At 42.2% G+C, this 13,312-nt stretch overlaps 2 protein-coding genes across 2 annotated transcripts in view; both read right to left on the bottom strand.

Annotated features, from left to right (window-relative positions):
* Positions 1–3,043, bottom strand: part of LOC110520190 (ly6/PLAUR domain-containing protein 6B) — a 46,424-nt gene extending 43,381 nt beyond the window's left edge. Inside the window, exon 1 of the mRNA XM_021597339.3 lies at positions 2,881–3,043. The gene's annotated coding sequence lies outside the window, so the exon portion shown is untranslated. The remainder of the gene's footprint in view (positions 1–2,880) is intronic.
* A 298-nt stretch (positions 3,044–3,341) lies between these two features.
* Positions 3,342–13,312, bottom strand: part of kif5c (kinesin family member 5C) — a 35,306-nt gene continuing 25,335 nt past the window's right edge. Inside the window, exons 14-26 of the mRNA XM_036974574.2 lie at positions 12,839–13,045; positions 11,855–12,001; positions 11,501–11,689; positions 10,329–10,446; positions 10,147–10,223; positions 9,888–9,997; positions 9,636–9,737; positions 9,421–9,481; positions 9,263–9,334; positions 7,628–7,732; positions 7,332–7,548; positions 6,916–7,113; positions 3,342–5,973 (exon numbers count right to left, since the gene is read on the bottom strand). Coding sequence (XP_036830469.2) covers positions 6,923–7,113; positions 7,332–7,548; positions 7,628–7,732; positions 9,263–9,334; positions 9,421–9,481; positions 9,636–9,737; positions 9,888–9,997; positions 10,147–10,223; positions 10,329–10,446; positions 11,501–11,689; positions 11,855–12,001; positions 12,839–13,045 — 1,596 coding nt within the window. The 3' untranslated portion in view covers positions 3,342–5,973; positions 6,916–6,922. The remainder of the gene's footprint in view (positions 5,974–6,915; positions 7,114–7,331; positions 7,549–7,627; positions 7,733–9,262; positions 9,335–9,420; positions 9,482–9,635; positions 9,738–9,887; positions 9,998–10,146; positions 10,224–10,328; positions 10,447–11,500; positions 11,690–11,854; positions 12,002–12,838; positions 13,046–13,312) is intronic.

The raw sequence follows: 13,312 nt of genomic DNA, 5'->3' as shown, positions 1-13,312 counted from the left end.
TGTCATATGGTAAAAAACGTTATTACCCATGCTTAATATCAGATGGGTCCTTATCAGATATGTTCTGACTGAGTCGTAATCCAATAATAAAAAACACAACTTGTGCTATCTATCCACAGCAATAGCAGTAGTATGTCTTCACAAGTGCTTCTCCTTGACTATAAACACACTGACCCAAAAGTCTGTGAGCTAGATCTTACTGCCAAGGACCGGCGCCCAATAAATTAAACGATAGTCAAACTTTAAACATTGTGCAGCAGCACTGTTTGAGCAATACCAGAGCTCAGGGTTGCAACACTTATCTCTGTGTTGCAGCAGTAGGCTACATGATATCAGTGATTATTTATGTTTTAACCAACTATTGCGATTTGACTTGCGATATAGATCAAAACACTTGTGTGAACTGGAACCATAGAAATAGAATGATTTATATTAAGAAACAAAGTGGGGAAAAAACAGCATTGTTCTTGTTTGGTACAATCTGTAGACTGCATTTTAACAGAACAGGCTGAAAACTGACAAGACGGAGTTAACTACAGATGTTACACAAGGCTGAGTTGCATTTCAAAATATTGCATGTGATATGGATCTCTTGCTATATGGATAATGCACAGGTCAATATTGCGATTTTGATGTGAATTAGATGAATTGTGCAGCCCTACTACCCAGGTAACCCAAGTTCATCCTTTTATTTAGAAACTCTATTATATCTTACTGGAGAGGGCCCTTGATGAAACCAGTCAAACAGACACATATGGATGGATTCTTCTCTGCCTTTTCCACTCTAAGGCCATCATCAGCCGAGGCCCTCCTCAAGAACAGGGCACCACTTCAAACAGCTCATCACCCAATTCCCCTGTGATCTCCCACTGTCCTGACAGCAGACTGACAGACAAACACACAGACAGACATGATAAGAAGGGGGAGGAGGGCTCGGTTTCACTCTTGACTACCCTGGAAAATGACTGATGGCAGGAGACAGAGGGAAGAGGGACACAACTGATAGAGGGGCTGACAAGTTTGAGATGGGTAGAGAAAGAGAAAAAAATTAAGAAAATGGAAGACGGCCACAGTGGAAGAAATGGGGCTGCTGGGTGCATTGATAAAGGAAGAGAGAAAGATAACAGGATGACAAGGACAGAGAGAAAGAGAGAAGCCTAACATAATCCTGCATAGGTTGCAGTATCAAGTTGGCGCATTGCTAGAATGAGAGATGTAGCTTAAATTAGGGCTAGTCTGGAAGAATTGGGATTTAAAGGCATAATACAAATGCCAGCACCATGCCCCCCTACTTTTCCCACACACCGAGCACCAGACTTGTACAAGTATGGAGCCTTGACTTGAAGATAGGCAGTCTGTTTTTAACTTGTTTTGGTTGTGCACTGGTGGACTAGTGGCAGCAGTTGGTGTGTATGGGACCACGCTGAGAACCACCTGTCCTGACAAAGTCAACCAAAAGTAAGTACCCTCTGGTTAGTGATGCTTTATGGGTAGCTTAGATTTCATTCAAAATGATGTCCTTGTTATCATATTTCAAATATTTTGTGTGTTTAATGACAATGACGTAACCTACATTTTCACCTTTATTTAACCAGGAAGGCAAGTTGAGAACAAGTTCTCATTTACAATTGCGACCTGGCCAAGATAAAGCAAAGCAGTTCGACACATACAACAACACAGAGTTACACATGGAGTAAAACAAACATATAGTCAATAATACAGTAGAAAAATAAGTCTATATACGATGTGAGCAAATGAGGTGAGTTAAGGGGGGAAAAGGCAAAAAAAAGGCCATGGTGGCGAAGTAAATACAATATAGCAAGTAAAACACTGGAATGGTAGATTTGCAGTGGAAGAATGTGCAAAGTAGAAATACGAATAATGAGATGCAAAGGAGCAAAATAAATAAATAAATACAGTAGGGGAAGAGGTAGTTGCTTGGACTAAATTATAGATGTAAATAATTAGATATAAATAGAAACTGGGGACTGGGAAACTGCCAATGGCAATACATTTCTGTTGGTTGTGCATTTCTTTTTCCTGGAAGCTGTGTGGCCCTGGCTAGGCCCTGAGTGACAGATTGAGACAGAGGTCAGCAGTGGATCCCTGGGCCGGCAGGACACACACAAACAGGCTAGCCTTATGTGGCACTGCAACTGTCATAGCTGAACATTAATGGAGAGAGAGGGAGGGCTATAAGTGGCTGGGTGTGTGGTTTCCTGACCACTACAAAAACAAACAAAAAAAGATTCAATTGTAGGCTCAGCTACTGTACTCAAAACATTATGGGGCTAAATGCATATCGTTTTACATAATTCTGGATCATACTTAGTGATGAAATCTCTAAGTTGAATGATCAAATGATCTGTGTTGTGGTTTGGACCACAGTTACGGGCAGTGAGTGACACAACATAAACATTTCTGTTCCTCAGTTACCAGTACCCCATAGTTAAGAGTACACAGTACAGACACTTAGATGTCCATTGTTTCTCCTATGGCTCAACCATTGGAAACTATTGGGCATGAGTGTTCCGCACACATTTTGAATGGACCAATACAATGGCCTTTGTTCGATGGTTAAACATGTCACCAACAGCTGTCTGCTGAATGGACAACAGTTCACGACAATGGACTACTACGTTGCCATCGATAACAAGATTTGCGCCGATAGAAGCAGAAAAAAATAAACCCCACCATTTACCACTACTATGAATATTTCCATATTCGATGAATGATTATTATTACGTTTTCGGCAATACTTACAATAATGGCTAGATGTAACCTATGAATTAGGCTATGCAAAAATCTGTAGCCTACACTATCAATCACTTATTGCGCCTTCCTCCATTGCAAAACCGTGTAACCGTGCAATTGACTTACCTATGGCAATGTTTGGTCAGTTTCTTTCTGGATTTAGTTGAAAATGGTGAGGTAGTTATCTTTTTCGTCGCCTAAAACTTCGGTGTATGACCCATGTTGCCTCGTCTCGGAGTGGTTGACAGGGCAGCAGACGCAGCGGGACCCGGGAAGAGGCGGGGAAGCCAACCGGAGGGCGGGGTTGAAGGGCAGGTGAAGTTTCCCTCTCGAGGAGAAGTGGATATGGGAATCTTGCGTGGGCACCCCCGCACACCCCCACACAAATTGTTCATCATAGCTGTTTAAAAAATGACATAATTTCCCAGAAGAAAAACAACAACATATTGATCTAGATTATTTTCATATTTTTATTGTGTTTGAAACAAAGTGTTCAGTCTATGGATCCAAGATTATAATGTAGGCCTATTTAAATAAGTAAAGGGAAAGAAATAGGCTATTATGTTGGCTAACACCAGACTTGTTCAGTTTTATCTGTCTTTATTTTAATGAATCTTGACATCTGAAATTGCTATCTTACACCATGCAGTCATCATCAACAGCACTATTTTGTCCGAACAGAACAGTGTGGTAGCCTATTAGGTACAGGACAGAGATACATCTTGTGGTGAACATATGGCGTATGATGAGACAAATGGCTAAATATGATTTATGTCAAGAGTTTCTCTTTAACTTATGAAAACCGTTGTCTGAACAACATTGTCTCTTGTCCCATAAACCTCATTGATAGTTGACTCACAAGCGCTTTCTTTGCAAATGTTTCAGACTAAGAGTTACTAACGGTGACCAAAGACACTTCAGAAGCAAGAGCGACAGATGGAGAGAAGAGAAAGAGAGAGAGCGAGAGAGAAGCGATAAGATAAATTACATTTAAAACAGGAAATGACATTCAGCTCAGGAATTTTACAGACGCCAACAGTCATCCTTCAGTCATCATGATAATACCTTAAGGAGGGGTCATTCATATGCGTAAGTAAATGAATGCATGACTTTCAACAGGAAACCAGTATGAGAGGTGAACGAATGCAAGACCCTGTTCCAAGACACCTTAATAGAACACATTTCACAACAGCATAACTCATTATTCACTGTGTATTTAGACATTATAATAAAAAAAACATTGAATCTTTATCTTTAACTCTGCATTGTTGGAAAATGACCCGTAAGTAAGCATTTCACTGTTAGTCTACACTTGTTGTTTACGAACCATGTGAAATGTGACTTAATTTTTTTCCTTACCTCATACGAAGTTGAGAAAAAACACTTATTTAGACTTTGTGAACTAGAATGAAAGAGGCAGTCGAAAAGCACTTGATTTGATATACGACAGAGAGCAGATATATACAAAAACATTAGTCTGAATATCCTTTAGCACCATGAATACAGGTGGACCACAAGTAGACAAGTGACATGTAGGAAATACTCAAGATCCCAGACCAATGACAACCTTATATAATTTGTAAACCATTCTGATTGTGTTACTTCTTTAGAGTGGAGAGAGTAAATCCAGAAAGACCAAACATGAAATCCCTGATAAACCCTAGAACTCAAACACTTCAGTTCCGACGAGCCCATACACTGCCAGATCTACTGATGGGCTGATCAGCATCATTGCAGTGGGGAAACAACCAATCACACATCTCATCATCTCTTCAACTTCAGATTACCACAGGTATTCAACCCTCTTTTTCTCCACCTTCATTTATAAAAGATAATTGACGATACACCTTCTTTTAAAATAACAACCTGGCATGTGAGACATTCAGTCTAAAGCAGCAAAAAACGAAACCCAGCAAAGGAAGGAAATACGGTATAATAACCATGTTAGGCATTACAAAATACCTATATATCTTTTAGGTCTAATTCCTCACATTTCTTGGAAATGTTCATAAACTGTACGATCCGTCAGTTTTGGCTTCATAGCACCTCATTAATGTATTTCGATTTGGTCTGCATGTAACACAAATGAAAAGACTCAATGCCCCGAAACCAAGAATATAGAAAATACTTGCAGGAAATTCAAAGTTCCGTCTCAACAATCTGCTCCAATGCTGTCTTAAAAGGTTGTTACTGTGGCTTGGGATACATACTCTGATTTAGAAATGTTTACAATAAGAAAGTTGATCTGTATCTTAACAATATGCATCTCAAGCAGAGTAGATTAGTAAAGTATGACCATAGCATCTTCACGTGACTTCAGTAGTGTGTGATATTGTCAAAGCACATGTTCAAATAACTAACATCAATGTTGCATAAATAAAATGTGTAAAATAAATAGCAGATATCTTCATCAAAGTTGCGCAAATAATAATCATTAAATCAACTAAATTCAGTACAAAACAGAGTGCTACTTTCAAAACCACTACTTTTAAAGGTGATCTTAAACATTCATAAAAAAAAAACACTATGTGGGTTCTAAAACACACTAGAATACTAACTGTGTCTCCATACGTTCATCCTTAACAACATCCGTGTCCCTTCTATTGTTTCTGAGGGTATTGGTGTTAGACGGAAACCCCTAAACAACCATATTCAATGTTACCCTCTAAACCACCCTTTTCTCATAATTTATCTTCAAGGAAAACCAGCCTGTTTCACAAGATACAACACTGAACAAGCACCAGAGAGACATCACCCTCAACAACATATAGGAAGGAGCTCATTACACATTTCAGTCTGAGAGAGAGAGGGAGAGCGAGAGAGCGAGAGAGAGAGAGAGAGAGAGAGAGAGAGAGAGAGGCATATCGATAGAGCACCAGAAACAGAGGCAGAGTGAGAGAGATTCAAGAAGGCGAAAGATGAAAAACACTTGTTCAACATTACGGAGCCTCTCTTTCCTCTTGACCATGAGGATAGGAGACCTATTAATAAAGATATGAGCCAGAGTGTGTTTTTTTCAGGAATGAGGAGTCTGGAGTCCCAGTAAAGGCAGAGTGGTGAGAGAAGGAGAGGAGGATTGGTCCCAGTGGTTAGAGAGAGAGATAGCAAGGTCCATGGGGGAAGAGAATATCCCAGACAGTCCTGGAGTGGGGTCCGGTCCTAAAGGGAGAGGAGATCTGGTCTGTACATCCAGCTGGAAAATCCAGCTTCCACCTGCAGCTGTGAAAAAAAAGAGAGAAAGACTCAGGGAGAGACTGAGAAAGAGATTGTTTATGGTTTGATTGCCTAGTGCGCATTGTAAGTGTGAGGTAATAGTGTTAGATTGGTGATGTATTCAGCTAACATGAGGTCATGAAAGGGACAAAAAACACAAAGCTCTGATTTTATATACATATGTGCTGCCCCCTTGAGGACCAATATTGAACTTTACATTTGAAATGTAGAGGCTAAAGGGCCTCGGAAACACTTTCCTAGGGACCCTAATGCTCTTTAAGATGCAGGTCTTGTGTACTAGTTTCTAGAATAGAGTGAATGCTTTGGTCCTGACCTAGATATTGGCCCCAACACAGATGTCATTGAGGCCTTTGGCTTTCTCTGTAAACCTCAAGTGATTCCCAGAGTTCTCTCAGGGCTGATTAAAGCCTGAATTAAAGCTTTTGAGACTTCATTAATTAATGGCTGGTTTCCTGGCTGTCATTAATCTTCTCAAAGGACAACAGCACCAGAGTGGGCCAATACCAGACCCCATCACCAATTAGTCCAATGTGATTAAGTCATGCTAAACGCGTGACAAAAAGAGAAACGGCCACACAGCTGGGCTCAGGGTTACCATGGGCAATTCCTCTAAGATGTGATTTGGCTGAATCAAGCATTCAACAGCTGTATTGTTTCAATTCAGATGTGAATAAATTGTAAAGGAATGGCTGTAAGGTTAAAAATAGAGCAGTGTGGGAAGTAGGAAAAGTCATTGGAGTCCATCAGAGAGAAGAGAACTCAGCGTTCTGGAGCAGTCGCAAGGCATATCCACTTGTCGGACCTCAAACTAAGCACTAAAATCGTACATATATTCCCACAAAACACTTGATTTTCCCATACAGAATGATGAAAATAAGACGACTCGTGAATTGATCAATGACTAATGACAATGTGTCCTGTACTAACCTGTGCTTTATTTGCTGCGCTGCTGCTGCTGCTGCTGCTGCTGCTGCTGCTGGCGGTAGGGTGATGGAGAGGCCGGGTGGCGGTGGTGGTGAGGGCTGGACACCCCTCCACCCCCGCGGATAGAGCCTCCACGGATGGAATGACCCGCTGAGGGAGTGGATGTGGACTGCTGCTGATGTCCTGCACGGATGGGCTTAGCTACAGAGAGAGAAGGGGCGAGACACTGATGTGAAACTTTTCATACAATTTCCTGTACAACACACACACAGATATATTAATACAGAGATATGTCAGCTAAATTGGAGTTACCTGGAAATAATTTATCACTGGATACAGTATGAAACATGATGCTCCCTGAGACACATGTAGGAGGCAACTTCTCCCAACATTCTCTACTGTGTACCACTGTCTCTCACCTATTTGTGCAGAGTGCCCCCTCCTGGAGGCATTCTTGGAGAGCATGGCCTCTTTGATGCGGTCCACCTCCTGCAGGTAGCGTTTGCGGTCCCTCATGGCACTCTCTTTGGCCTCCCTCAGGGCTGTTTCCAAGGCCTTGACTCTCTCAGCCGTAGCCCGCAGACGTTTCTCCAGCTTGGGCAGCTCACAGCGCAGGTCGGCGTTATCACGCACCAACTGGAGAGGAGAGACGGGGAAGAGGAGGATTTGTAGTTGTGCGTGTGTGTGTGTGTGTGTGTGTGTGTGTGATTCCTACCTGTTTGTGGACCTTGGTGAGCTGCTCCAGGTTGTTCTCCAGGAAGGTGATCCTCTGTCTCTGAGCCAGACTGCCCCCAGCCTCCTCATTATCCATCTCTGCACTCTGATTGGACAGAAACAGGGAAGTGACATCACACATAGGGCTGTGGCGGTCACAAAATTGTGTCAGACGGTAAGTGGCAAATGACTGCCGGTCTCAAGGTAATTAACTGTTAATTAACACAAACATGTTTAGCATCTCCGGGCTTCTTTGCATAGAAGCTGCTGATGCACGGCTTTAAAACATCTACATGTTACTAAGTTTAATAAATCTATTTAACATAGCCTACACCATCACAATAAAATCCACTATTTATATAGTTGCAATAGACCTATATATCTGGGAATGTCTTAGAAATCAAAACATATGCGCTGCATGATGCGACTCTATATTGATGATTTGGAAAAAGTTGCAAAAAAGGAATGCGCTCTGATCCTTGCGCTTCCTGCGAAGACAGAGACAATTGCATTGCTGCTCTGCTTGTGTGGCAAGCAAGTTAGGGGATATGTAATCAATGGAAGATGGAATTAAAATGACAGTATTAAAAGTGAAATGAGAAAGAAAGGCTATGATGGCCAAGTTGTTGTTATGTGTAGGCTAACTGTAGGACAGTGAGAAGAGCAGTAATGCTATGGCTAGCCTCAATTAGCATAGTTAGCTAGCGTCTCTCAGTTTGATGCAGTCAAGACAGGTACTATACGATATACTATATAATCTAATGGGATAATAAATAACTAGCAAGAAGATAGTTTAGCACGAGGTAACAGCAGTTGCGGTCTCTCCCTCCATGTCTCTGCTCAGGTGCTCCGAGCCTCCAGTGTCTTACTCACACTCACACATTAACACACAGCATGTCCTCCGCTCCCTAACCTACAGCTGCTAGCTCTGTGTCTCTCTCTCTCTCCCTTTCTCCATCACTCCGGTTTAATAAAGTAACAAAACAATTGCCTTTTCTGCTGCTTCCCTCACTCGGATCAGACCGGTTGTTCTTTAGGTCATTTCGGGAACGTGTTTTAAAAATGTATTCACGCATTTTGGGTCCGGAGCTTTCCTATGTCCATTTCGGACCTGGAGCTCTACCCCATCACCATTTGTCCTCATTATTCCGATTACTCAAATTAAATCAGGAAGTGTTCAGCGAATGATTAGAGGGACAATATAGTGCCGAGTACCAGGCCATTAGCGAGGGCCATTAGCAAGTTCGGTAGGCTACCCATCAACTCCATTCATTTGCACAGTTTTGGGTGGGATTACCGTGACCAAGAGGGAATTTGACTGGGTCATGACTCGTGACTGGTGGTGTGGTGGTACGCACCACAACTGCTGACATTTACAGTATATGGTACATAGGGTGGGAAACTGGTTCCTAAAGTCAACTTGTTTTGTTGTTGCCTTCGCCTTCTGGGCTTCGTAACCAATAACACCTCACCAAACAACGGCAACAGCCTTGTTAGTTGTTAGCAGAAAAGGTGGATGTAAAGGCATACAGTAAGCCCACAAATGAGTGCATATGTGAAGGTTTACAGAGTGGAAACATTCCAGCTGAGCCTTAAGGAGATATCTCCCCCAATAACCTATCCTTCCTGTACTTACCATGCTGACGCGGGAGGTGAGCTCTTGGATGAAAAGCCTGCGCAGGTTGTGCAGGGTCTGAAGCTCCTTGGCCTGGTGGAATTGATACATCTCATGGTCAATGAGTTTAACATCAATCAACACCTGAGACGGACGCTATAATAACTCCATCCACTCACCACAGTTTCTTCCAGCCCCTTCAGGTCCTCCTTGGCCTGCTCTCTCTTCTCATTCAAGAAGCTACAGCAGAGAGAAAGAGAGGACATATGGTGTTCAGGGCTTAGCGATTCATTTCATGTTACAAACATGTTATGACCATGTTATAACCATGCTACACACACGTCTCAGGAGAACAGAACAGAGCTGTGGTAGATAGTGTAATAGACAGACTTACACAAGCTTCTGCAGTTGCTCGTCCTTCTCCAGCTCCTCGGCCTTCAGTTTGTCATTGTCTGACCGCAGCTTGCTCTGTTCCAGCTGCAGCCCCTGGTTCAGACTAGGGGGAGTGCACAGTGGTCACTATTCAGTATAGTATAAATCAATGCTACACTGTACATACTGTCATTATCGCATGGGACTATGTTTACTACCTGAAATGGGACTTTAAAAAAAGACCTGTAACTGAAATAAATAAAAAGGATGTTACTCCTTGAGCTCGTCCAGGACCCTCTGCTTGTGGTCGATCTCATCCCGCAGGCGAGACAGCTGCTTCTGATGCACCTCTCTGTGGTTCTCCATCTGCTCCTCTAGGGTTTTCTACAGAGTGCAGAAAGGAACACAGGGTCAAGGGTCAAAGTTCGTTGATTTTATTTACCTTTCACAAGAACCTGAAAGAGAGCGGGGGGGTGCAACAAAAATGGGAGAGATGAGAGAGGGAGTGATGAGAGAAATAGAGAGGTCTTAACCTTCATCTCCACTGCATCCTGCAGTTTGGTCAGGTGCTCCTTCTGCTTATCCATCACATGTACCTCTTTCATTTTCTCTGTGTAGATGAAAAATGAAAAAACAAGAGACAGAGTTTTTTTTCCCTTTGTGTGATGGACTGATTGGTGACAGGCATGTTTGTGTTGGTGTCTGAGTGTCTCACCCTGTGCATGTAGTGCGTGTAGCTCTTCCATCAGGGAGTCCTGGCTCTCCTCCAGCTGCCTCTTCTTCTGCTCCATGTTCTGCATGTAGTCTGTCAGAGACTTGATCTTAGCCTGGTGCTGCATGGAGTACACACACCATCAGGCAGGGACGGGGTTAATAACAGTGCAAAATAATATTTTCTTTAACCAGGTTTCCATCCAATTTTCTAATGCAGGTGAAGGGTATGTCGGATAAAAAAAATGTCATGACAGGTCTGATGGAAACAAGAACATTTTTCGGTAAACTTTCCGAATTTGTACAAAACATTACACGCTAGACAGGGTGTCTAACATATATTTGTGTCTGTAAAATGAATTATTGTCGGTGAAAATGTTGGTGAAAACGTTTTTATGCGCAAGTATTGATATACTGTAATAATCATCGTATGGAAGTAAACCTCGAGTCACGCGATGACATGTTGTGTGGTCCTCCCACTAAGACTCAACAGGAAACCATGCCGTTTATAAGGCTACAGATGAAATAAATTATGATTAACTTCATAGGGTGGTGAATGTGCAAGATGATGAGCTTGATGCTCCTTTCCAATAAATATCGAGGGTCATGTTCTGGTGACATGATGATCAATGCTTGGCTGTCGTCTGACAAATAAAAAGAATCTCGCTCTTTTGTCCTCATCAAGTAGGCTCTATGTGCAATCTAGCCAACAGCGCTCAGATAGCACACGTGCCAATACCAGAGTGGGCACATTCGCTATATAACGCAACATTTTTTGTGAGAAAACCATCAGTAGAGTTGAAAATGCGAAGGAAACCCATTTAACTTGTATTTTTTATTTGCTACATGGGAATTTAACCGCATAAGGTATTTTGTGTGCACTACGTCATCACGCACAGCCTTTTTATCTGCAACAAGTCATTTTGATGGAAACACATCTCTGGTGAGAAAATGCGCATATTGTTTTTATGCAGATTAAAAAATATATTTGCATGAAAATCTGTCGCCAATTGGATTGAAACCTAGCTACTACCTCACTTTCCAAACAAGCTGCATGAACAGAATAGTTAACTGAAGAAAGGAACATATTCAACAAGTCTTGAAGGGCAATGAGAGTGGACAGTTTTTTTTATATACAGTATATAGAAAATGATGTTAAATCCACTTCCTGGTTACCTGGGAGATGAGTAACTGACAGGAGGCCAGCTCCTTCTCATTGGCCTGCATCTTGCGGGAGGTGTCGACAAGGGAGCTCTCCAGCTGTTTGCTGCGGTTCACCAGAGACTTGACCTCCGACTTCATCTTGCTGATGTAAAGACGGGCCATGGTGAACTCCTCCTCGATGACCTCATTCACCTCCATCATCTGAGGAGCAGAGAGAGATCAGGAGTGAGTGAGATAGTGTATGAAATATGTGCTTGTATGGAAAACTGTTTGTAACAGGTAGTGTGTCTCAATGACAGAGTGTGTACATGTATATGTGTGTATGAGTGTAAGTGTGTAATATGTTTGTATAATGTGTGTCCTTACAGATTTGAGGTCACTGGTGCCGATGATGCCTCCTATCTCACTGAGGTCTCGGAGCAGTAGACTGAGGATCTCTGCTGCTCTCTTCTTATGGTGACTGCTGAGCTCCTGTAGACTGGACAGCTCCCTCTGCACCCCCTCCAGAGTGGTCTGAAACGCACACACATTTTACCATCACAGTCCAGTCATAATCTATATTCTAGAATATGTTTTGAACAGGGCAGAGGAATGCTAGAGAAATTGTCTGAGTTTCATTCCAGGAATGTTCCCTCCCCTCTGCCCTTGTTCACTCTCCTTCACGGATCTGAGACAACTGGGTAGGTGAAAGCAATAGTTCCTGAGATGTACATATCCAGTCCTTTGAGATCTGTAGCAACGCGGATGCCCCGCCCACCTGAGGATCTGTCTTTTCCTATTTCCTGTGTTTGAGGGTGAAAAATCACTTCCATCTCGCTGGATTGATTGCTTTCATTTCACTCCTGCCACTCTTTCATACTTTTTCCTGTGCCTGTCGTTTCTCCCCACATTCTAAGAAAATGCTGACAATAAATGTCATACCTGATCTTCATTCATTTTCTGTCCATGCCAGTAAAATGTTGTATGAGCAATAATTCAGTCAATATCTGATGGATTTGTTTTTTAAATGTTTGTAGGCTACACCAGTCAGACATAGGCAAGAAAGGGCTAGCGGCAACGGAGCACTCAGCACCACCGCAACTTAGGCAGTGGAGTTGGGCACTCCGCTACGTAAAAAGAAATCCTGTAAATGTGCAGAAATATATGTATTTTTAGCCTGGGGAAACTCTGTATCCGTAGCAACTCTGTTTGTTTAAAATATTCTAAACGTTTGGAGTGTCTTCATCCATTATACAACTGTTGCGTTCATTACAACTGTTCTAAAAATCTTTGAACAATTTTGATGATGATTGCTACTGTAAAGGGTTAGTGTGTTCAGAGGGGAGGGATCTTCCTCCCAATATGACTCACGCTCTTGTGGTTGAGTTCCTCACTGAGCTGGGTGTTGGAGCGGTTCTTGTTCTCCACTTCCTGGCTCTTGTGGTCGTAGTTAACAGCCAGCTCCTCCAGGGCCTGCAGCACCTCCTTCACCTCCTCTTTGGCCGCCTCGTTCTCCCTCTGCAGCCTGGACAGGTCCTCCTGCAGCTTCTCATAGTCCTTACGGGCCGAAACCAGCAGCTGGATGGACGGGCAGGTGAGATGAGTATATATATATATATATATATATATATATATATATATATATATATATATATATATATATATATATATATATATATGAGTGTGTGTGTGTGTGTGTGTGTGTATATATATATATGAGTATATATATATGTGAGTATATATGTATATATATATATATACACACACACACACACACATACACACACACGCTAAATTCAATCAAATAATACGTTTCCAGCACAGTGCTTAGACCCCCCAAATATA

Source organism: Oncorhynchus mykiss, chromosome 3 (assembly GCF_057628025.1).
Source record: "Oncorhynchus mykiss isolate SJ-2025 chromosome 3, ASM5762802v1, whole genome shotgun sequence".
Lineage (NCBI taxonomy): Eukaryota > Metazoa > Chordata > Actinopteri > Salmoniformes > Salmonidae > Oncorhynchus > Oncorhynchus mykiss.
Note: the sequence above shows the minus strand (reverse complement) of the source record. Positions and strands in the feature narration are given on the sequence as shown.